Source organism: Medicago sativa, chromosome 5, assembly GCF_051527215.1.
Source record: "Medicago sativa cultivar Bolivia chromosome 5, Bolivia_mono, whole genome shotgun sequence".
In the NCBI taxonomy this organism is placed as follows: domain Eukaryota; kingdom Viridiplantae; phylum Streptophyta; class Magnoliopsida; order Fabales; family Fabaceae; genus Medicago; species Medicago sativa.
The window spans coordinates 23,508,465-23,526,170 of NC_140753.1; the positions used below are offsets into that span (position 1 = coordinate 23,508,465).

The following is a 17,706-nucleotide window of genomic DNA, read 5'->3' on the forward strand; positions in this document are numbered from 1 at the left end:
GACATACAACAACGACCCGAAAATGCACAACTTTAACATACAACTATCAACGATAATGTAAAAGTACACCTCCAATTACATTGATCAATTCAACAACATTAGCATTATCAAGTATTCATGTCCACACACATTCACATTTCACCATTCACATATGAGGCATTATCACATAAGTCATCATCAACTACACTATATCTCACAACAATTCCACATACTTCTCATAAAACAAGCAAAGTAGATAAATACATCTTTTATGACAATTATCATATTCAACCTTCACAACCAGTCATACATTCTCAATTGATCATATAAAATCGTTCACAAGAGATTCACAAGGCAATTGGTCCAAAGGAACCGTTTTTAACAACATTCGTCTAGCTTATCTCATTTTCAAAACCATCAAAATTATTGAACCAAACCAAGTAAATAAGATACAATGCCTCAACTAAGTATACCTCTAGGCTACATATAGGTGCAGTAGAGGATACCTTGGCGTTTCACCGGCTAAACATAATGAAATCATGAAAATCACAAAGTTCGTCTCAATTATCATTTTTCAAAGAATTTCCCATTTTCTAAGTACAACAAGTTAGATCCATCATGTCATAGAGTAAATGCCATTAAACACCATAATTGAACTCATAAAACTCAAGTTTCAAAGTTTGGAAACAATCCATAAGGTTTGGGTCGACTTAGAAATAGTTATGCGGATTTTTCGTAAAATTTTCTCTAAGACCTCCTTGGAGTATTTTCCTCATAATTCAAAAACCAAAAATCATTTTCAAGTCAAACCAAAGTCATTGGAAAGCTAACAAAATTATCTACAACTTTCATGTTTACACCGAAAACCAATTCAAAACAGAAACGAGTGAAAAAGACGCAAGAACGCGAAATAGGGGATGCTGCCACTGTGCAGCTCGCCACGACGAGTAAATCTACTCGCGAGGCAAGTAAGCTCACAGGAAGCACCTCCTGCTCGCCTCCAACTCGCCTCCCACTCGCTGTGGCGAGTTGGGACAGTTCTGTTACGAGAAAAACTCACTTTTTCACCCCAAAACCCCGATTTTGACTTCCCAAAGCTCAAATTTGATCCCAAAGTTTGTTTAAACATTTTTAAACATGAATAGACACTCAAAATCATGTAAAACTTGCATCAAAACATCCTTACAACAAAAACCATCATTTGACCCATTTACATGAAAACCTCAAATAAATTACACAAGTCATCACAAGCTCAATATTATGAGTACCCAAGGTTCAATTCATCAACAAAAACACCTCACAACATCAACAACAACAATCAATCATGAATTTACCATCAATTCAACAACTACAACATAATTCATCATCTATTTCACTCAAGAACATGTTATATGTATATAAACCCATTTTGTCATGCAAATTCAACAACAACAACACAATTATCAATCAATTCATGCATAGAATCATACCCTCAAAACTAAGTTCGAATTTCTACATCTAAAAATCAAATTAACCACTTAACCAAAGAATTAGGGAAGAACAATAACTATTAATTATGCTTGAATTCTAACCCCCTTACCTTAATTATCCTCAACACCAACTAAAGCTTCACTTTAGCTCCCAAAGCTTGGTTCTCTAGCTCCCTCTAGCCTCCTTGAGATCTCCTCTTCAAACCCTTATCTTCTCTCTATCTCTATCTCTTTCTTCCTCTTCTCCCAAATGACAATTGTTGGCAAAAACCCTATTTCACTACTAACACTAGTGTTTAAATAGACTTTACTTAATTGGGCTTAACTCACCACACCTTAATGGGCCTAACCCATTTCTATTCTAATCCAAAATGTTACTACTCACTTAACGGTAAAATATAACACTAACGATCACTTACCGGTAAATAAAATAATTAATACACTCTCTCTACTACTTAGTAAAATACCCACTCTCACTAAGCATTAAAAATAATTCTCAACAAAATTACAAAATTACCCCTACTCGTAAAATGACCAAAATACCCCTGAGCCCAAAATGACTAAAATACCCCTCTAACACCGAATTCTACAATTCCCAACCAAAAATACACACAGAGGTAATTAATCACATAAGAGCACATATAACACACATAAATAAATAATAAAATAAATCTAACGAAAATCGGGCTGTTACACTCCATGCTCCAAAAGATCAACAACAAAATCTTGTTGTACCGACTATCAACTATGCCAAACCATTTCCTGATGTTTCAAAGATTGAAGTATTTGCTGGTCAGAATTTTCGAAGGTGGCAGGAGCGGGTCAGCCCAACACTCGACTTACATGGTGTCGCTTCAGCCCTCACCAACTTAAGGCCACCATCTTCATCAACACCGAAATAAGTTGACACATGGAATCATGCAAATAAGGTATGTCGTTACACTATCATGAGTACCTTATCTAATGAGTTAATTGATCTCTACCTCTCATACAAGGAAGCGAAGGAAATATGGGATTAGATGGTTCTGGAATACACCACTGAAAATGCTGGAAAGAGCTCAATTTTGTGAACAGGGCCGTTCTTTGGGGAGTGCAAAGAGCTCAACCGAGCCAGACCTCTCAAATGGATGGGCCTCAAGATAAAAAAGTGTTTCCTATTAAAAAAGCATAATCTATGACTTGCGTTTCATAAATTGTTGATAATTTTTTTTGTTTACCTGAGAGAAGAGAAAAAAAAACAAAAGAAAAAGAATCAAAGAAAAACTATGTCTTAATAAAGAACACTCCCATAGCATCAGCTAGTAAAGCTGAGGATAGACATGATACTGGTTGATGTACCATCACTAGAGACTCTGAATGATTAGCACCTGGTTTTGCAAGTATAACCGCGCAAGAGTTTCCTTTTCAAAAAATATGATGAATGGAAATATCCAACTCCTTATCCAAATACATCCGAGTGCGTTCCAAGAGGTTTGCATAGTGATGAAGCCTCGACACCTCCTTTGATACGAAGTGCATCACATGAAGAGAGTCAGAAAAATAAACCAGTTTTTTTTATAACCATCCTCCCAGCAAAGCTTAATCCCAATCATAATGGCATGAATTTCTACATGCAAAATATTGGACAACCCAACACTACCATAGAAGGCAAATTGAAATTTTCCCTCAAAATTCCTAACCAATCTGCCATATCCTGCTTTACCTGGGTTAGTTAAAGCGATGCCATTTACATTAAGAATCATTGTATCATTATCGCCATGTTGCCAACATACTTCATGACTGGGCCTAACTAGTGCTGTTGAAATAGTATTGTCAAATACCCGCTGTCAAACTTGCAATTGCGAATAAAAAGTTGAAACTGTAGTTGAAACAATTGGTTGGATACCATTAAACACCAACTTGTTGCGAGTGCACCACAGGTTCCACATTATGATATGGGCGACACTCCCTATCTTACTTAATAACATTTGCATGATATCTCTCATATTACTCAAGAGATTATTAGCGCACAATGAAGACACGTCGGGGAATCCACATGCCGACCACACTGCAACAGCTCTTGGACAAATGATGAGGCAATGAAGAATAGATTGATCTTCCCCATTACAACATGGACATGTAGCAGAAACATTCACCCCTCGACGGTGTATGACATACTTGGTTGGAATAGAGTTATGACAAACCTGCTAGATAAAAAATTGCACACTAGCTAAAAGTGGTAACTTCCAAATCCAATTCCATTTCTCCAGTGAGACAATACTATCCCTCCGAGATAAGGGCTAGTTATACGCACTTTTTGTTGTGTATTCTCCATTTAAATTATCTTTCCACACCCAAGTGTCAGCAAATGAGGTAATTATGGTTGGTTTTAATTCCTGTACTGAGGCAACAATTTCAGGAGATAGGGGAAGATTTGGCTCCACAATGATGCTTTCCCCATTATCCCATAGATCCTTAATTTTGAGGCATAAATGATCCGGAGAGATATTTTGTACCACATTAATAAGAGGATGTTTGACGATCCAAGAATGGAACCACATATTTGTATCTCCATCTCCAATTTTATAGGTGAAACCATCTTCTAACACATTATGAGTTTTGAGGATTTCATTCCAAATTGGTGAACCTGTTTTTGCTTTTTCTAAAAACATATTACTCTCTTTCAAGTATTTATCAGCAAGGATGGACACGCATAACTTCTTGGCTGATTGCACGAGACTCCAAATAAGTTTTCCCAACAAATTTGTGTTTTGTAATCAAGCTGGCCGACTCCTAGACCTCCAAGCTTCCCAGATTTTGTGATCTTGTTCCAACGAACCATGTGCATGCCTCGGTCGTTTTCCCCATTCTAAATGAAATTTCGGACCATCTTATCTAGAGTTTCGCAAGGATATTGGGGATACCATAAATTTGCATAGTATATGCTGAAAGTGAAGTAAGCACAGGCTTAGCAAGGGTGAATCTTCCAAGCTTATTCAAAAGCCTTCCTTTCCAAGAAGCAAGCTTAGAGGCTACTTTATCTTGGATATGTAGGAAATCTTCTTTCTTTGTACGTCCATATCTCATCTTGAATCCCAAATAATTCTCCAAGCGGTCAGTGAATGTAATATTAGTGATACTTTCAAGAGAATCTTTTATGAATCTACTAACTCCTTTGGACACATAAGCTCTTGATTTCTTCAAACTAATTTTCAGACCTGAAAGAGAACAAAAATTATTTAAGAGGATGGAAATAAATTGTGCCTGGGAAGGTTTGGCTTTCACAAACAGAAGCATATCATCTGCAAAGAATGAGTGAGATATTCTCGGCCCTTCAGTGGTAATGTGAAGAGGGTGCCAGTTCCCTTCTTGAACTGCTTTTTCAATCATATCTCCAAGTCTCTCTATGCAAAGTACAAAAAAGATATGGTGATAGTGGATCCCCTTGACGAAGACCACGAAGAGGTTGAAAATGCTCAATCCTACTCCCATTCCACAACAAAGATACCGAGGTAGCTGAAATGCTACTCATTATAAGAGAAATAATGATAGAAGGAAAACCAAAGTATTGGAGGGTTTCACGCAAAAAAAGTCCAATCCACTCGATCATACGCCTTCTCTAAATCAAGCTTATATATAACATCTCCGTTCTTCTTCTTCGACTTTCGCATGTGATAGATAAAGTCTTGAAGGACGATGTCATTATCAACAGTACCCCTCCCTGGAATAAAACTACTCTGCAAAAGGCTCGCAATATCAATAAGCATAAGACTTAATCGGTTTACAAGAACTTTCGAAACCAATTTGCAAGTGACATTACATAAACTTATAGGCCGAAATTCCTTAAATGATGTTATCAACCTTAGGGGGTAATATCATGAGGGATTCAGCAACTTGTGGGTCAATGGATCCGGTCTCAAACGCAGTCTTCACAAACTTCAAAACATCATCACCAATATACCCCCAGAACATCTTGTAGAAAATGGGTTGAAAACCATCTGGCCCAGGAGCTTTGTATGATTTCATGCTCATAAGAGCTTGATACACCTCTTTTTTAGTGACTGTGGACATAAGTCTATGCTTCTGCTCATTATCTAGAGCAAATTGACTAAGAGAAATAGGAGATGGAATAAGTTGCTCTTTAGTACAAAATAAGTTTTTGAAATACCTTAGAGCTTCTAACTTCAAGATGTCATTGTCTGTACACCATTCTCTAGAAGGCAATGTAATATCGTGAATCTTGTTTCTCTTCCGACGAACGACTGTTTGAGTATGAAAAAAGGGTGTGTTACGATTGCCCAGTCTAACCCACTTCTCCCTAGACTTTTGAAACCAAAGGTCTCCTCCTGAAAAAGGACCTCTTCATACTCTTTTAGAAGCTTTTGTTGAAGAATAAGGAGGGACGCTGAATCCACTCATTCTAGAGATTTCTGAATTCCTTGTAATCTAGCTTCGTACTCTCTTTTTTTTTCCTGAATATATTACCAAATACCTCCTTATTGAAAACTTGAGACTCATCCATTACATTTTTTAGGGAAACTGGAATATTACATGTATCCTTCCTCCATTCTTGTTTCACAATCTCATGATAATTTTCATGTGTACACCAAGCTGCTTGAAACCTAAATGGTCTCCCTACACTTGATGAAACCCCTGTACAACAACGTAATAAGATAGGATTATGGTCTGATTGACTTAGAACTATGTGTTCAATAGTTGCCTTAGGAAACCGCATTCTCCACTCAATATCACATAACCCTCTAATCCAATCTTCGTGAAACCAACTGACCGCCTCTACATTTAGCTTGCCAAGTAAATTTACTACAAAAAGAATCTAACACTAGTAAATTACATTTAGCAATCATTTAAAAGCATTAGTCATGGTAAAAAAAAAAAATACCAAAATATAACTTATAGCTCACGTTTTTAGAATTTTTGTATTGTAGAGATACAACAAGATCCAACAATCATGGAAGAAATAGATAGAAAAATAAAGTTTCGATCAAACAGACCCTTCTTGGACATTTCTTGGACCTTACACTGAAGGGGTCTATTGCTTAGAAAACAATCATATTTCTAATAGTATATGTCAAATAATTAGTTGATAACAAATTTTTGTGTTTGTGTTCGTAAATGTGTCTTTTATTTTATGTAATGTAGTAGTGATTATCTTTAAGATGCTGAATAAGTTTTATAAAAATGATGCTCAATAAGAAATACTTCATTTTTTTTAACCAAATGCTTCATAGTTCTTAAAAGTATAATCTATGACTCACGTTTTTATAAATTGTTGATAATTTAAAAGCATTAGTCATAGTCAAAAAAATACCAAAATATAATTTATGTATGATTCACGCTTTTATTAGAAAATTTTCTGGATATACTACAAGATCCAACAATCATGGAAGAAAGAGATAGAAAAATAACGTTGAAAGAATTTAATTTAAATCATAAGGAGTAACTTGAATTCAACCCAGTTTCAATTAATGTTAGCACGTACTATTGAACCGAAGGAGTACCATAGAACAAAGCCAAAAGGGACAATAGGAAAACACTTTGAAAGAAGATGGTAACAATTACAAACACATTCAAAGAAAAACTCACCAAAACATTTGTGCCCTCAATTTTCTATGCTTTGCTACCTATAGCTCTAATTTGTCTATTCTTTTACTTCAACTCATTTACTCCATTTTTCACTCCCATCCCTCAACAATCTTCACTTTCTGCTTCCCCTCCTTTGAGAAAAGGTAAATTCACTAGCAATGTACGTTTGCTAGTGTATATTGAATTCCATGTTCTGTGTTTATATCATATGTTCCAAATTGCAGATTTAGTGTGATCTTTGAAATTATAGAGAATTATGTTAGTGTTAGAATTTGATCGATATTTTTGAGGGGACAAATATATATTATGAACTAATCTTCTATGTACAATTCAAAGTTCTTTTTTGTTTGTGTGTGTCACTTTAGAGATACTTTATAAGAAAATTTTGGGAGTGTCTTACCTGGAAGAGATCTTCTCCTATAAAAGTTTTCTCGCGTGTAATCTCAACTAGGGGTAGGCAAAAAATCAAACTGAACCGCTGAACTGATCGGAAACTAAAATTCGATTTCGTTTGTTTTTTTTTAATATTTTTTTCAACAGTTTCAATAATAACAGTTCAGAACAGTTCAGTTCGGTTTAAAACAGTTCAGTTCGAAACAAACTATTCGGTTCAGTTCAGTTATTTTAAATTTAGCAAATAGTTCAGTTTGGTTCGGTTTTCATCCCAGACCGAACCATGCCCACCCCTAATCTCAACTATTGTCTTTTTGTACCACATGCAGTTTCAATAATTAAAACGAAATTGAATAGTGGAGATGAGCCTCAGTCCTCCTCCGATGGAAACTTCACGGAAGATGATCCAAGTACGTGTTACATCACTTTCTTCTCTTATCAAATTAATTTTAGTCACGATATGGTAACCCATATTTCAAAAACTTTGATGTCATGTCAACAAGTAAACTTCGATGATGCATCAAATTGCACCACCGAATTTTTTTTAAATCTTGTTTTTATTCATCAATTCACTATACATATTTTTTTTTTAATGTTTGACAGAAAAGGAAAAACCTCATGAGAAATCATGTGACTATTTCAATGGCAATTGGATTAATGACAAGAGAGACCCTTTGTATAATGGAACAACATGTAGTGAGATCAAGAAAAGTCGGAATTGCATCATCAATGGAAGACCTGACTCAAGCTACCTATATTGGAGATGGAAACCAAGTGAGTGTGATCTTCCAATTTTTGAACCAAACACTTTTCTTACACTCATCAACAACATGAGCATAGCTTTTGTTGGAGACTCTTTAGCTAGGAACCAAATAGAGTCCCTTGTTTGCTTATTATCTACTGCTTCAAAACCTAAACCTGTCCCATATATAGGCTCTTATGCAAAGTGGTATTTTCCTTCTCACAATGCAAACTTGACATTCTATTGGTCACCATTTCTTGTGAAGGGTGATCAAAGAAAAAATGATGGGCCACAATATAATACAATATATTTGGATCATGTAAATGAGATGTGGGCAAGGGATATGGATCAAATGGACTTGATTGTGTTGTCATTTGGTCATTGGTTTTTGGACATTCCTTCAATTTACTATGAAGGTGATTCAGTTATAGGCTGTTTTAGATGTCATGAATTTAAATTTAATTATAGTGATATTGGATTTTATATTCCAATGAGAAAGGCTTTAAGGACTACCCTTAATAGCATAATTGAGAGGAAAATGGTTAATGGGAATAAAATTGATGTGATTGTGAGAACATACTCACCTACTCATTTTGAAGGTGGTTGGGATAAAGGTGGTACTTGTTCAAAGAGAGAGCCATATGGAAATGAGGAGAAGAAACTTGAAGGGATGGATGCTAAGATAAGAAGTATTGAGATAGAGGAAGTTGAAAATGCTAAGGCAAAAGCTAAACAATTTGGATTAAATTTAGAGGTGCTTGATATAACAAAATTGGCATTGTTGAGACCAGATGGTCATGCAGGTGCTTATATGAATCCTTTTCCATTTGCAAATGGAGTTCCAAAATATGTACAAAATGATTGTGTTCATTGGTGCTTGCCAGGACCTATAGATACTTGGAATGAGATTTTGTTGGAGATGATGAAGAAGCAAATTGGATCCTCGAGGAGATGATTCGATACATGAAGAAGGGGAAGAACGGTTAGAATATCTTACGAGTTAATGTGTATACTTGTGAATGATTAGTCGATGATTGTATACGAGAGACAAGTACATTATTGGTTGTGTCTTTCATTCATTTCATCAGTGATTTATATACACACAAAATAGTCTTCAATTTGATTCTCATGATAATGCATTTGTCTCCTATACAATTCTTGAATAATCATTAGCAAAATTTCTAATAATAGACACATGACTAATAAAAAAGATATTCTAATAAGAAACATTCAAAAATTTAAATGTGAGACATATCTCGTGCGTTAAATTTGATCGAGGAATCCTCTTCCTTGTTTAACTGCTAACTTTTAAAAAAAAATGATCGAGGAATGATTTATTATGTTTATTTTGATTATGATCGCTTCATGCCTAATGTAAATGATATTGTTTATATTATCTAGAAATACTTAATAAAGTTTTTTTGGGAATAATACTTAATAAAGATTTTTTTTTTTTGGCTTTCGCACCGGTTTCCTACCTACTAAAGATGGACGACTAATCCGACTCATGCGTAGAGATATGCGCACTGACTAAGCGTTGTTCCTCCTGAGAATCGAACCTGGTATTCTCCAGATACGTAGAGTGAGCTATTTCATGATATCGGGTCCCCCTCTGGCCTCTTTCATTCAAGTTGAATGATTTAATGGACATTATTTTCAAACTTTTTCTTAAATATAATTATTAAAGCTATTCTTAAATCTAATCTTGTTTTCTGTCCGGTCAGTTATAGAGCTATTTTTTTTACGAAACAAATTTATCTCATATAGTTATTAATAGCATCAACAATACAAGTAGCTCTCAACTCTAAAACAAGAGGATAAGTCATGCTTGCGGCTAATTTAGCTAGATTATAAGCAACAACATTAGTGTGCTTTATAGTAAAGTCCATAATTGAGTTTGTACATAATTGTTAAAGATTCCATATACATTTATCAACCCTAGCGAGTAATACATCAAAAAAGAACAACACAATGGATTCAACCCTAACTCATTATAGCAAACAAGGAGAGACCCTAGTAGATCTGGTGATTCGATTATGCGGATGGCCATTGTTGATCCTCCTATCACCATCCCATTTGTTACATTGTGATTTATAGATGGCCACCAACATAACAAATCTTCAACAATCGAATTCAATAAGGGTGTGTTCAGGGTTGTAACTGAGGTAGGGCGAGGAGAGCGACCGTCTTAGGCCTTAAAATATAAGTTCAAGATTTAGGCCTCAAAATATAAAATTAGGGGTCCATCAATTAAAAAAATACTTATTTTGAGAAAAATTAAATAAAAAATACTTAATGCTTAGTTCTTGCCCGTTTAAAATTTATCACGTGATGTTACTAAAAGAAGTTCAAATCCCTGATTTGGAACAACATGAATGTATATACCAAAAATAGAAAGGCACACGAGTGAAAGACAAAGTTGCAGCGCTATCTTAAAGAGAAAGAAGAAATAGGGTTCCAACGCCAGCTTCATCTGCGAGCCTGGTTCATGTGTTATTGTTTGATTTGCTTTATTTCATTATTTAATCGTATTTGTTGTCGCGCAAACATGTATATGGTAGTGAAAAAAGGAAGAAAAAATTAGCAACAAAATCTCAAAAGGGAGAAATAGATAAGTTGTTTGTAAACGAGTAGAAGACTCATCGAATGATGGTGGATTGACCCTAGAAGAAGATAATGTTGAACAATCTAATAAAAATTTGAATATTGACAATATCATTGATGACAATTAAGATGTTCTTGTTGCATCAAATATTGATCTAGGCATGATGACCACTTCATCCTTTGTTTAGATATCTATGATCTTAGAAACTGAGATATTCTTGATGTTAAAACCATATACATTTTAATTGAAAAAGGATATATTAGAAAATCGAATATCACATTTACCAACATAATAAAAACTAGCATATTTAAGAAAATTATTTTCACACTTTAGGAATTCAAATTTATTTATTTATTTATTTATTAGGACCCATCTTGTATGTTTGTCCGTCGGCCACCAAAATTTCAAAAATGGCCCTAGGTGTGTTCTACACATACTCAACATCTTCTCTTAAATCAAGTTGCAAACTAGGTTCACATCCCACCAAAGAACATCACGGTGTACTAAATCTTTCACTTTAGGGTCACAATTGATCGGATACTTAAGTGGTAACAAAAGAGATCTATTCGGCTTACAAGACCATATACAGATCCACACATTTATATAGGCACCACTCCTCACGTTCCATTTCAGATCGTGATGTAAGAAAGGAAAACAAGAAATCCATGAGAGCACAATAAAGCACATGAAAAAGGGAAAACAATAACAACACCGGTTGAAAGGAAATCGAGGAGCTATGCCGACAATGACAGAAATTTATCGATTTATTTTTATTACTATGTTGTTTATTTTTTTATCATGTCTAGCTAGTTTCTTTTGATTAGTTCTTTTACATGATTTTAATTTAAGTTGTTTGAACCATGTGATTGTATAAACTCTTGCAACTGCAATCTTAGTATTATTCAGCATATTTCTGCTTAATGTTTTTTATGTCTGCTCAAATATAAAATGAACATGGAGATCAATTAACTATTGACACTAGCTTTTGACTTAGATATAGTAGCATCAGACAGATTAATCTATGGATAGATAATTGTTAGATTGTGATTTTAAATCAACGATCGATCAAAAAATTGAAGATTAAGGATTCACCTAAGGGATTACGATGTTGTAGTATTAAGAGGGCTCTCAGTCAAGGGATTAACAATAACTATTTTATTAATTTATTGTGAGACAAGGAGAATAATTGTAGAGAATAGGTACAATCTACCAATCAACAAGAATTAATTGATTCGAAAGATCTGATCACTTTAATCTCTTATATTTGCCAACAAAAAAAAAATTAGTTTCATTTTATGTTAAACCCGAATATATGCTCTGCATACCCCCTAATTCTTGTATAGTCTTCAGCGTTATAATGTATAATATTCATGAAGTTGTAACATGATATTTTCTAATACGATAATACTAGTAATAGCTAGTGCAAGATTGCACGGATGTATGATAAATGATAAATTTGCGAAATTCCATAACATATTATTTTCAGAAATTTTCAGTAAAATACACCGATCATTCTTCCATTGAAATCTCAAAATTAAAAAATATTCTCTTTTATTTATAATGCAAATGTCCATCACATGACTGAGTGGAATATTTAAATAATGGTAAGTTATAATAAGTATAAATGATAAATGCATCACCCTTCCCTATGTGGATGTTACTCCCACTTCTTCATCATCTCTACAAAAATCTCATTCCAAGTATCTATAGGTCCTGGCAAGCACCAATGAACACAATCGTTTTGTACATATTTTGGAACTCCATTTGCAAATGGAAAAGGATTCATGTAAGGACCTGGATGACCATCTGGTCTCAATAATGCCAATTTAGTTACATCCAACACCTCAAGACTAATACCTTCAAATTTATTAGCTTTTGTCTTGGCACTTTCCACTTCTTCTATCTCAATCCTTCTAATCTCACCATCCATTCCTCCAACGATCTTCTCCTCTTTTCTATAAGGCTTAGTCTTTGAACAAGTACCAGCCTTATCCCAATCACCTTCAAAATGAGCAGGTGAAAATGTTTTCACAATCACATCAATTCCATTTCCTTTAGCAACTTTTCTCTCAATTATACTATTAAGGGTAGTCCTCAAAGCCTTTCTTAATGGAACATAAAAATCAATTTGAGTATGATTAAACTCGGGACAATTCAAGCTACCAAGAACTAAATCACTCTCATAGTAAATTGAAGGAAGCAAAAACCAATGCCCAGTTGATAAAACAATCATGTCCATTTGATCAATATCCTTTGCCCACTTCTCATTGACAAGATCCAAAAACATTGTATTATAATAATTCCCTTCATTTGATCTTTCAACACCATGCACTAGAAATGGGGACCAATACAAAGAAAAGGTAGCATTATGAGAAGGAAAGTGCCACTTACGAAATTTATTGGACTTGCCATCTTGGTAAACAAGGTTAGGTGTTGAAGTAGTCGATAACATGCAAAGAAGTGACTCTAATTGGTTCCTAGCCAAAGAATCCCCAACAAAAGCTATATGTTTGTTCTTAATGAGATTGAGGAAAGTGCTTGGTTCAAACCTTGGTAGATTACACTCACTTGGCTTCCATCTCCAATAAAGATAACCTAAATCAGGTCTCCCATTTGTGATGCATCTCTCACTTTCTTTGATTGTGCCACATGTGGTGACATTGTATATAGGGCCTCTCATGTCACTAACCCAATCTCCATTTGAATAGTCACATGATTTCTCATAATCATAAACCTTGTTCTTCCCTGCAAAAAATATATTACATAAAAATTAGTAAACCAAGTCCTTAATAGTAACAAATTGCTGGTTAGACTTCATGTGAATCTCAACTAGCATGATTTTTTTGTTTTTTTAAAGTAGATGAATAGAAGTTAGAGTACATGTGAATCTCAACTAGCATGATCTCAAATTGCTAGTTAGAGTTCATGTGAATCTCAACTAGAAGTTAATTATGCAGCATGCATATACCTACTAAAGAAGTTGAAGGAGGAGAAGAGTAAGTAGATGAATAGTGGTAGGTGGAAATGGTGGTAGAATGAAGAAGCTTAGTTGGTGCAAAAGGAGTAAGGGACAAAAGGAAGAAGTATAAACAAAGAAGGGATATGGGAAGCAATGAATAAAGAGTCAAATGAAAAATTTTCTTATTGAAGGAGGGAAGATTATCATTGAAGGGGTTTGTGCTTCCCATTTTCATACCATTTCTAAGCTTGCTTTCATGCCTCAAATCACTGTTTTATGGTGTTGTCGGCAAGAAAAACTGAGTCTTTATGAGAGAGTCATGAAAGGAAGAGAAAGGACACCTATTGATTTTTTGTCTCAACACTTTTTTTATGTCTCTCATTTTCTTTCAACCTTATTTTACTATCTCTTTCTTCCATGATTGTCGGATCTTGTTGTATCTCTAAAAAAATTATAATAAAAACGTGAGTTATAAATTATGTTTTAATTGGTTTTTTTTTTTACCTTGAGTAACGCTTTTAAATTATCAACAATTTAGTAAACAAAAAAAAAGGAGTTTCTATGGTGCAGTCAGAAAACTGACTTTTTTGGAAAAGTTAATTTTGATCTTAATGTTTGATTCATTTTTAAATTGTTGATTACTGATTAATGATCAATAGTAATTCATCTAGTAATACTTGCGACATCTTGGACTTACGGGGACTATTTTATCGTTGGCATCTTTAACATGCAAACAGAGTTGATGATATTATGTGATAGTCTTAAGTGTTGCACTTTGTGGGATGTTACACTTAAAACAAGTAGGATAAAATTAGATTAAATGTATTCTTGTTATTCTGATGAATTGATGATACTATGGGGACTGAACTTTTGATGCCACTGTACAAACAGTGGGGTGTTACTCGCTACATTTTTTATACTATAGTGTTAACTTTACCATAGAATTTTCCAAAAAAAAAATTATCAACAATTTATAAAATCGTGAGTCATAGATTATGTTTTTTTTATAGGAAAGTTTTTAAGAACTATTTCTTATTTAGCATCATTGTTATAAGACTTATTCCGCATCTTAAAGATAATGATTAGTATATTTGATAATTTAAGATAATGATTAGTATAATCTCTTTTTGGTATTGGCTTAAACATAACACAGACTAAAAACACTTGCATATGATGTTTTGAATATCTTCTAACTTAACTAAAGATTTAAATTTCAATGGGTTAATTAAGTAAATGGTCCCTGTAAATATTCAAAATTTTGTTTTTAGTCCTTATAAAATAAAATCACACTTTTTAGTCCTTATAAAATTTTTCATCAGCATTTTTAGTCCCTATAATATTTTTCCATTAGCATTTTTAGTCCCTATAAAAAAATTTCATCAACATTTTTGGTCCCTAAAATGCTTAAGGAAAATGTCACAGGGACTAAAAAGTTTGATTTTATTTTATAGGGACTAAAAACAAAACTGTGAATATTTATAGGGACTAAAAACTTAATTAACCCAATTTCAATTCAGTTTTAAGAATACAACATCGTTAAAACTTTTGAAGAAAAAAAAATTGTATTGTCTATTATTTTTTGTTTCAATGATATTGTCTATTATAATTAAACGTGACATGAGAAAATAGTCTATATAATTACACCTAAAGAATATAGTATGTTAAAAATAATAGAAAACTGCTATTCAATTATTGTCCTTGTTCATGATTTAATGCATTGATGACACGATGATAAGAGGACAAGATCTGCAAGTTCAAAAGAAAAGGAGGACAATGTCTTTATATATATGCAACGTGGATTAATTATGAGAAAATAGGACATTTTCTCTATTTATTTTCTATGATTGGGTTGGCCTTGCCCCTATGCTGTTTTTTTTTCCTTTTCACTTTAGAAAAAGGGATTTGCTGTTTTTTTTCCTACAAAAATTAACTATATAAATATAGGGTTCTCCTATCCTAAAAACATATTAAAGAATTTAAAAATAGAAATTTGATATTAAAAAAAAAAGTAATTTGTATTTTAAAAATACGAAATTACTATATATTGTTCGTTAGCTTGTGTCCTCAGAACACATTAGCATTCTTCTACTATAAAATTTGAACACACGTCCTTAATATGAAATTATATAAATGGTTTATTCACATTGCTTTTTTTTTTGAACAAACTAAAATGATATATATAAACCACGATGATTCACCCCGCACAAGTTGTGCAAAAGTATTCACATTACTAAAGGATGAAGTCTAAAAATATAGCGAGTTAATTGTTTAACTGAATTTACGAGAGAGAGATCCGTACAGTAACTTTTATATTGTAACGGTTTCTAAAGTTATCATAAAAACATATATTATTGTATGGTCATAAAATCAAATAAATAGTGTTTGAGCACATACATAAAAATATTATCCTAAAAATATTCAATCATTTTTTTATCAATTTCCTTTTTTATTATTAAAAAATTAATTATTTATGTGTGTGCGCATAACCATACTAAAATTCCTCCATAAAAGCATTGTTTGAGATATAAAACTTTCATTACACGGTTCTTCAAAAAAAAATGTATTAGATAAATATGTCCTTATCCTTTTTCTTTTATCAACAAAACAAAACCTGGAAGCAAGGACGAAAGCTTTCATAAATAGATAATAATAATTCACATCATCACATGTAATTCACATGCTTATCAAGCGTCTGTTTTTGTGGCTCAATCATATGTCCAATTGTAACGATCAATTGAAATGAAATACATCCTCCAGTTATATATAATTTTTAATATTATTCTACTGCATAATTTTTCAATTAAATTAGTATGATAATGAAATTAAGAATATTCTGGTTTATGTGAGAAAGCTTCCATTGTTTCTTATTTGCTAGCTTCTTCCCAAAAAACAACAGCACTTTGACAGGTTTTTTTGAGAGGAACACTTTAATAGGTTGTGCTTTGATAGATTGGCATAGTAGTTATTTTGTTTAATAAGTAAAAATAGTATTATTCGTATTGTGCTGAACACATGTGTATTTTTTTATTGCTAACTTTTATTCTTATCAAAAGTCTATTTTTTGTGTTAATTAACTTTATTATGGTGTGGGTTGGTCTGGTGGTACACATTTAAGATTTTAAAGTGTGTTTCTCTCAATATCATTAGATAGTTTTAAAAATAAAATTTATGATGGATCAAAGTAAGAAAAATGGTTCAGTTGTAGGAATATGATTCTCTACATTTATAAATCCCACAGTCACCAACATTTAGGCTTTGTTTGGGAGTTTGGAGGGGAGGGGAGGGGAGGGGAGGGGAGGGTTTTGGAAAAAAGGAAGGAGCAAGTGGAAGAAATAAAAGACATTGAGAGGAGAGGGTTTGGAGGTTAATTTTTTACTCATAATAAAAAATTTCCCTCATTTGGGGAACTCAAAAATTGCATTGGGGGAGGGTTTTGGGGGGTTATGGAGGGTTTATATGAATTTTTTAAATTCAATCTATGTTGTTATAATATTCTTAAAATTAAAAGTATATTAATCATAAGTATTAGTTTATCATTCTCTAAAAAATTGTTCTTTCAAAAAATGTGAATTTTTTGTCCATTTTTCTATATATTTCCAACCCCCCAAAGCCCTCCCCTCCCTTCCCCTCCAAACTCCCAAACAAAGCCTTAGTTTATTTTTGGGGTTAGTTTTGTCATTACCACCCATAAATCCTATTTTGATTTGTACTAAATGCAAGATCATGTAGTCATATGAGGCTGCAAAGAATCCTGATCCTTAAATTTTATAATAAAACAAGCAAATGCAGTCGTCAATATTTTTTTTGAAGAAATAAAAATGGTATATATTCACAAACACCCCTCTAACATAATTCGTGCCAAAGAAAGTGCTCATGAAACAAAGTATTTGTTAATGTACGGAACAAGAACAAAAGCAGGCATTAGTCGTCTATATATTAGTTAGGATGGCCACATCTTGGGCTCGTCGTCATGCCA

General features: G+C 33.3%; 1 protein-coding gene and 1 pseudogene across 1 annotated transcript; one reads left to right on the forward strand and one right to left on the reverse strand.

Annotated features, from left to right (window-relative positions):
- Positions 1 to 7,707: 7,707 nt before the first annotated feature.
- Positions 7,708 to 9,121, forward strand: LOC146921146 (xyloglucan O-acetyltransferase 1 pseudogene; annotated as a pseudogene).
- Positions 9,122 to 12,226: 3,105 nt separating this feature from the next.
- LOC146921147 (xyloglucan O-acetyltransferase 1-like) lies at positions 12,227 to 14,149 on the reverse strand. Its single transcript, XM_085714562.1, has 2 exons — positions 13,740 to 14,149; positions 12,227 to 13,516 (listed from the first exon to the last, which is right to left on the reverse strand). The coding sequence occupies exons 1-2, from the start codon at positions 13,963 to 13,965 to the stop codon at positions 12,429 to 12,431; spliced, it is 1,314 nt and encodes a 437-aa protein (XP_085570688.1). The 5' UTR covers positions 13,966 to 14,149; the 3' UTR covers positions 12,227 to 12,428.
- Between the last annotated feature and the right edge of the window lie 3,557 nt (positions 14,150 to 17,706).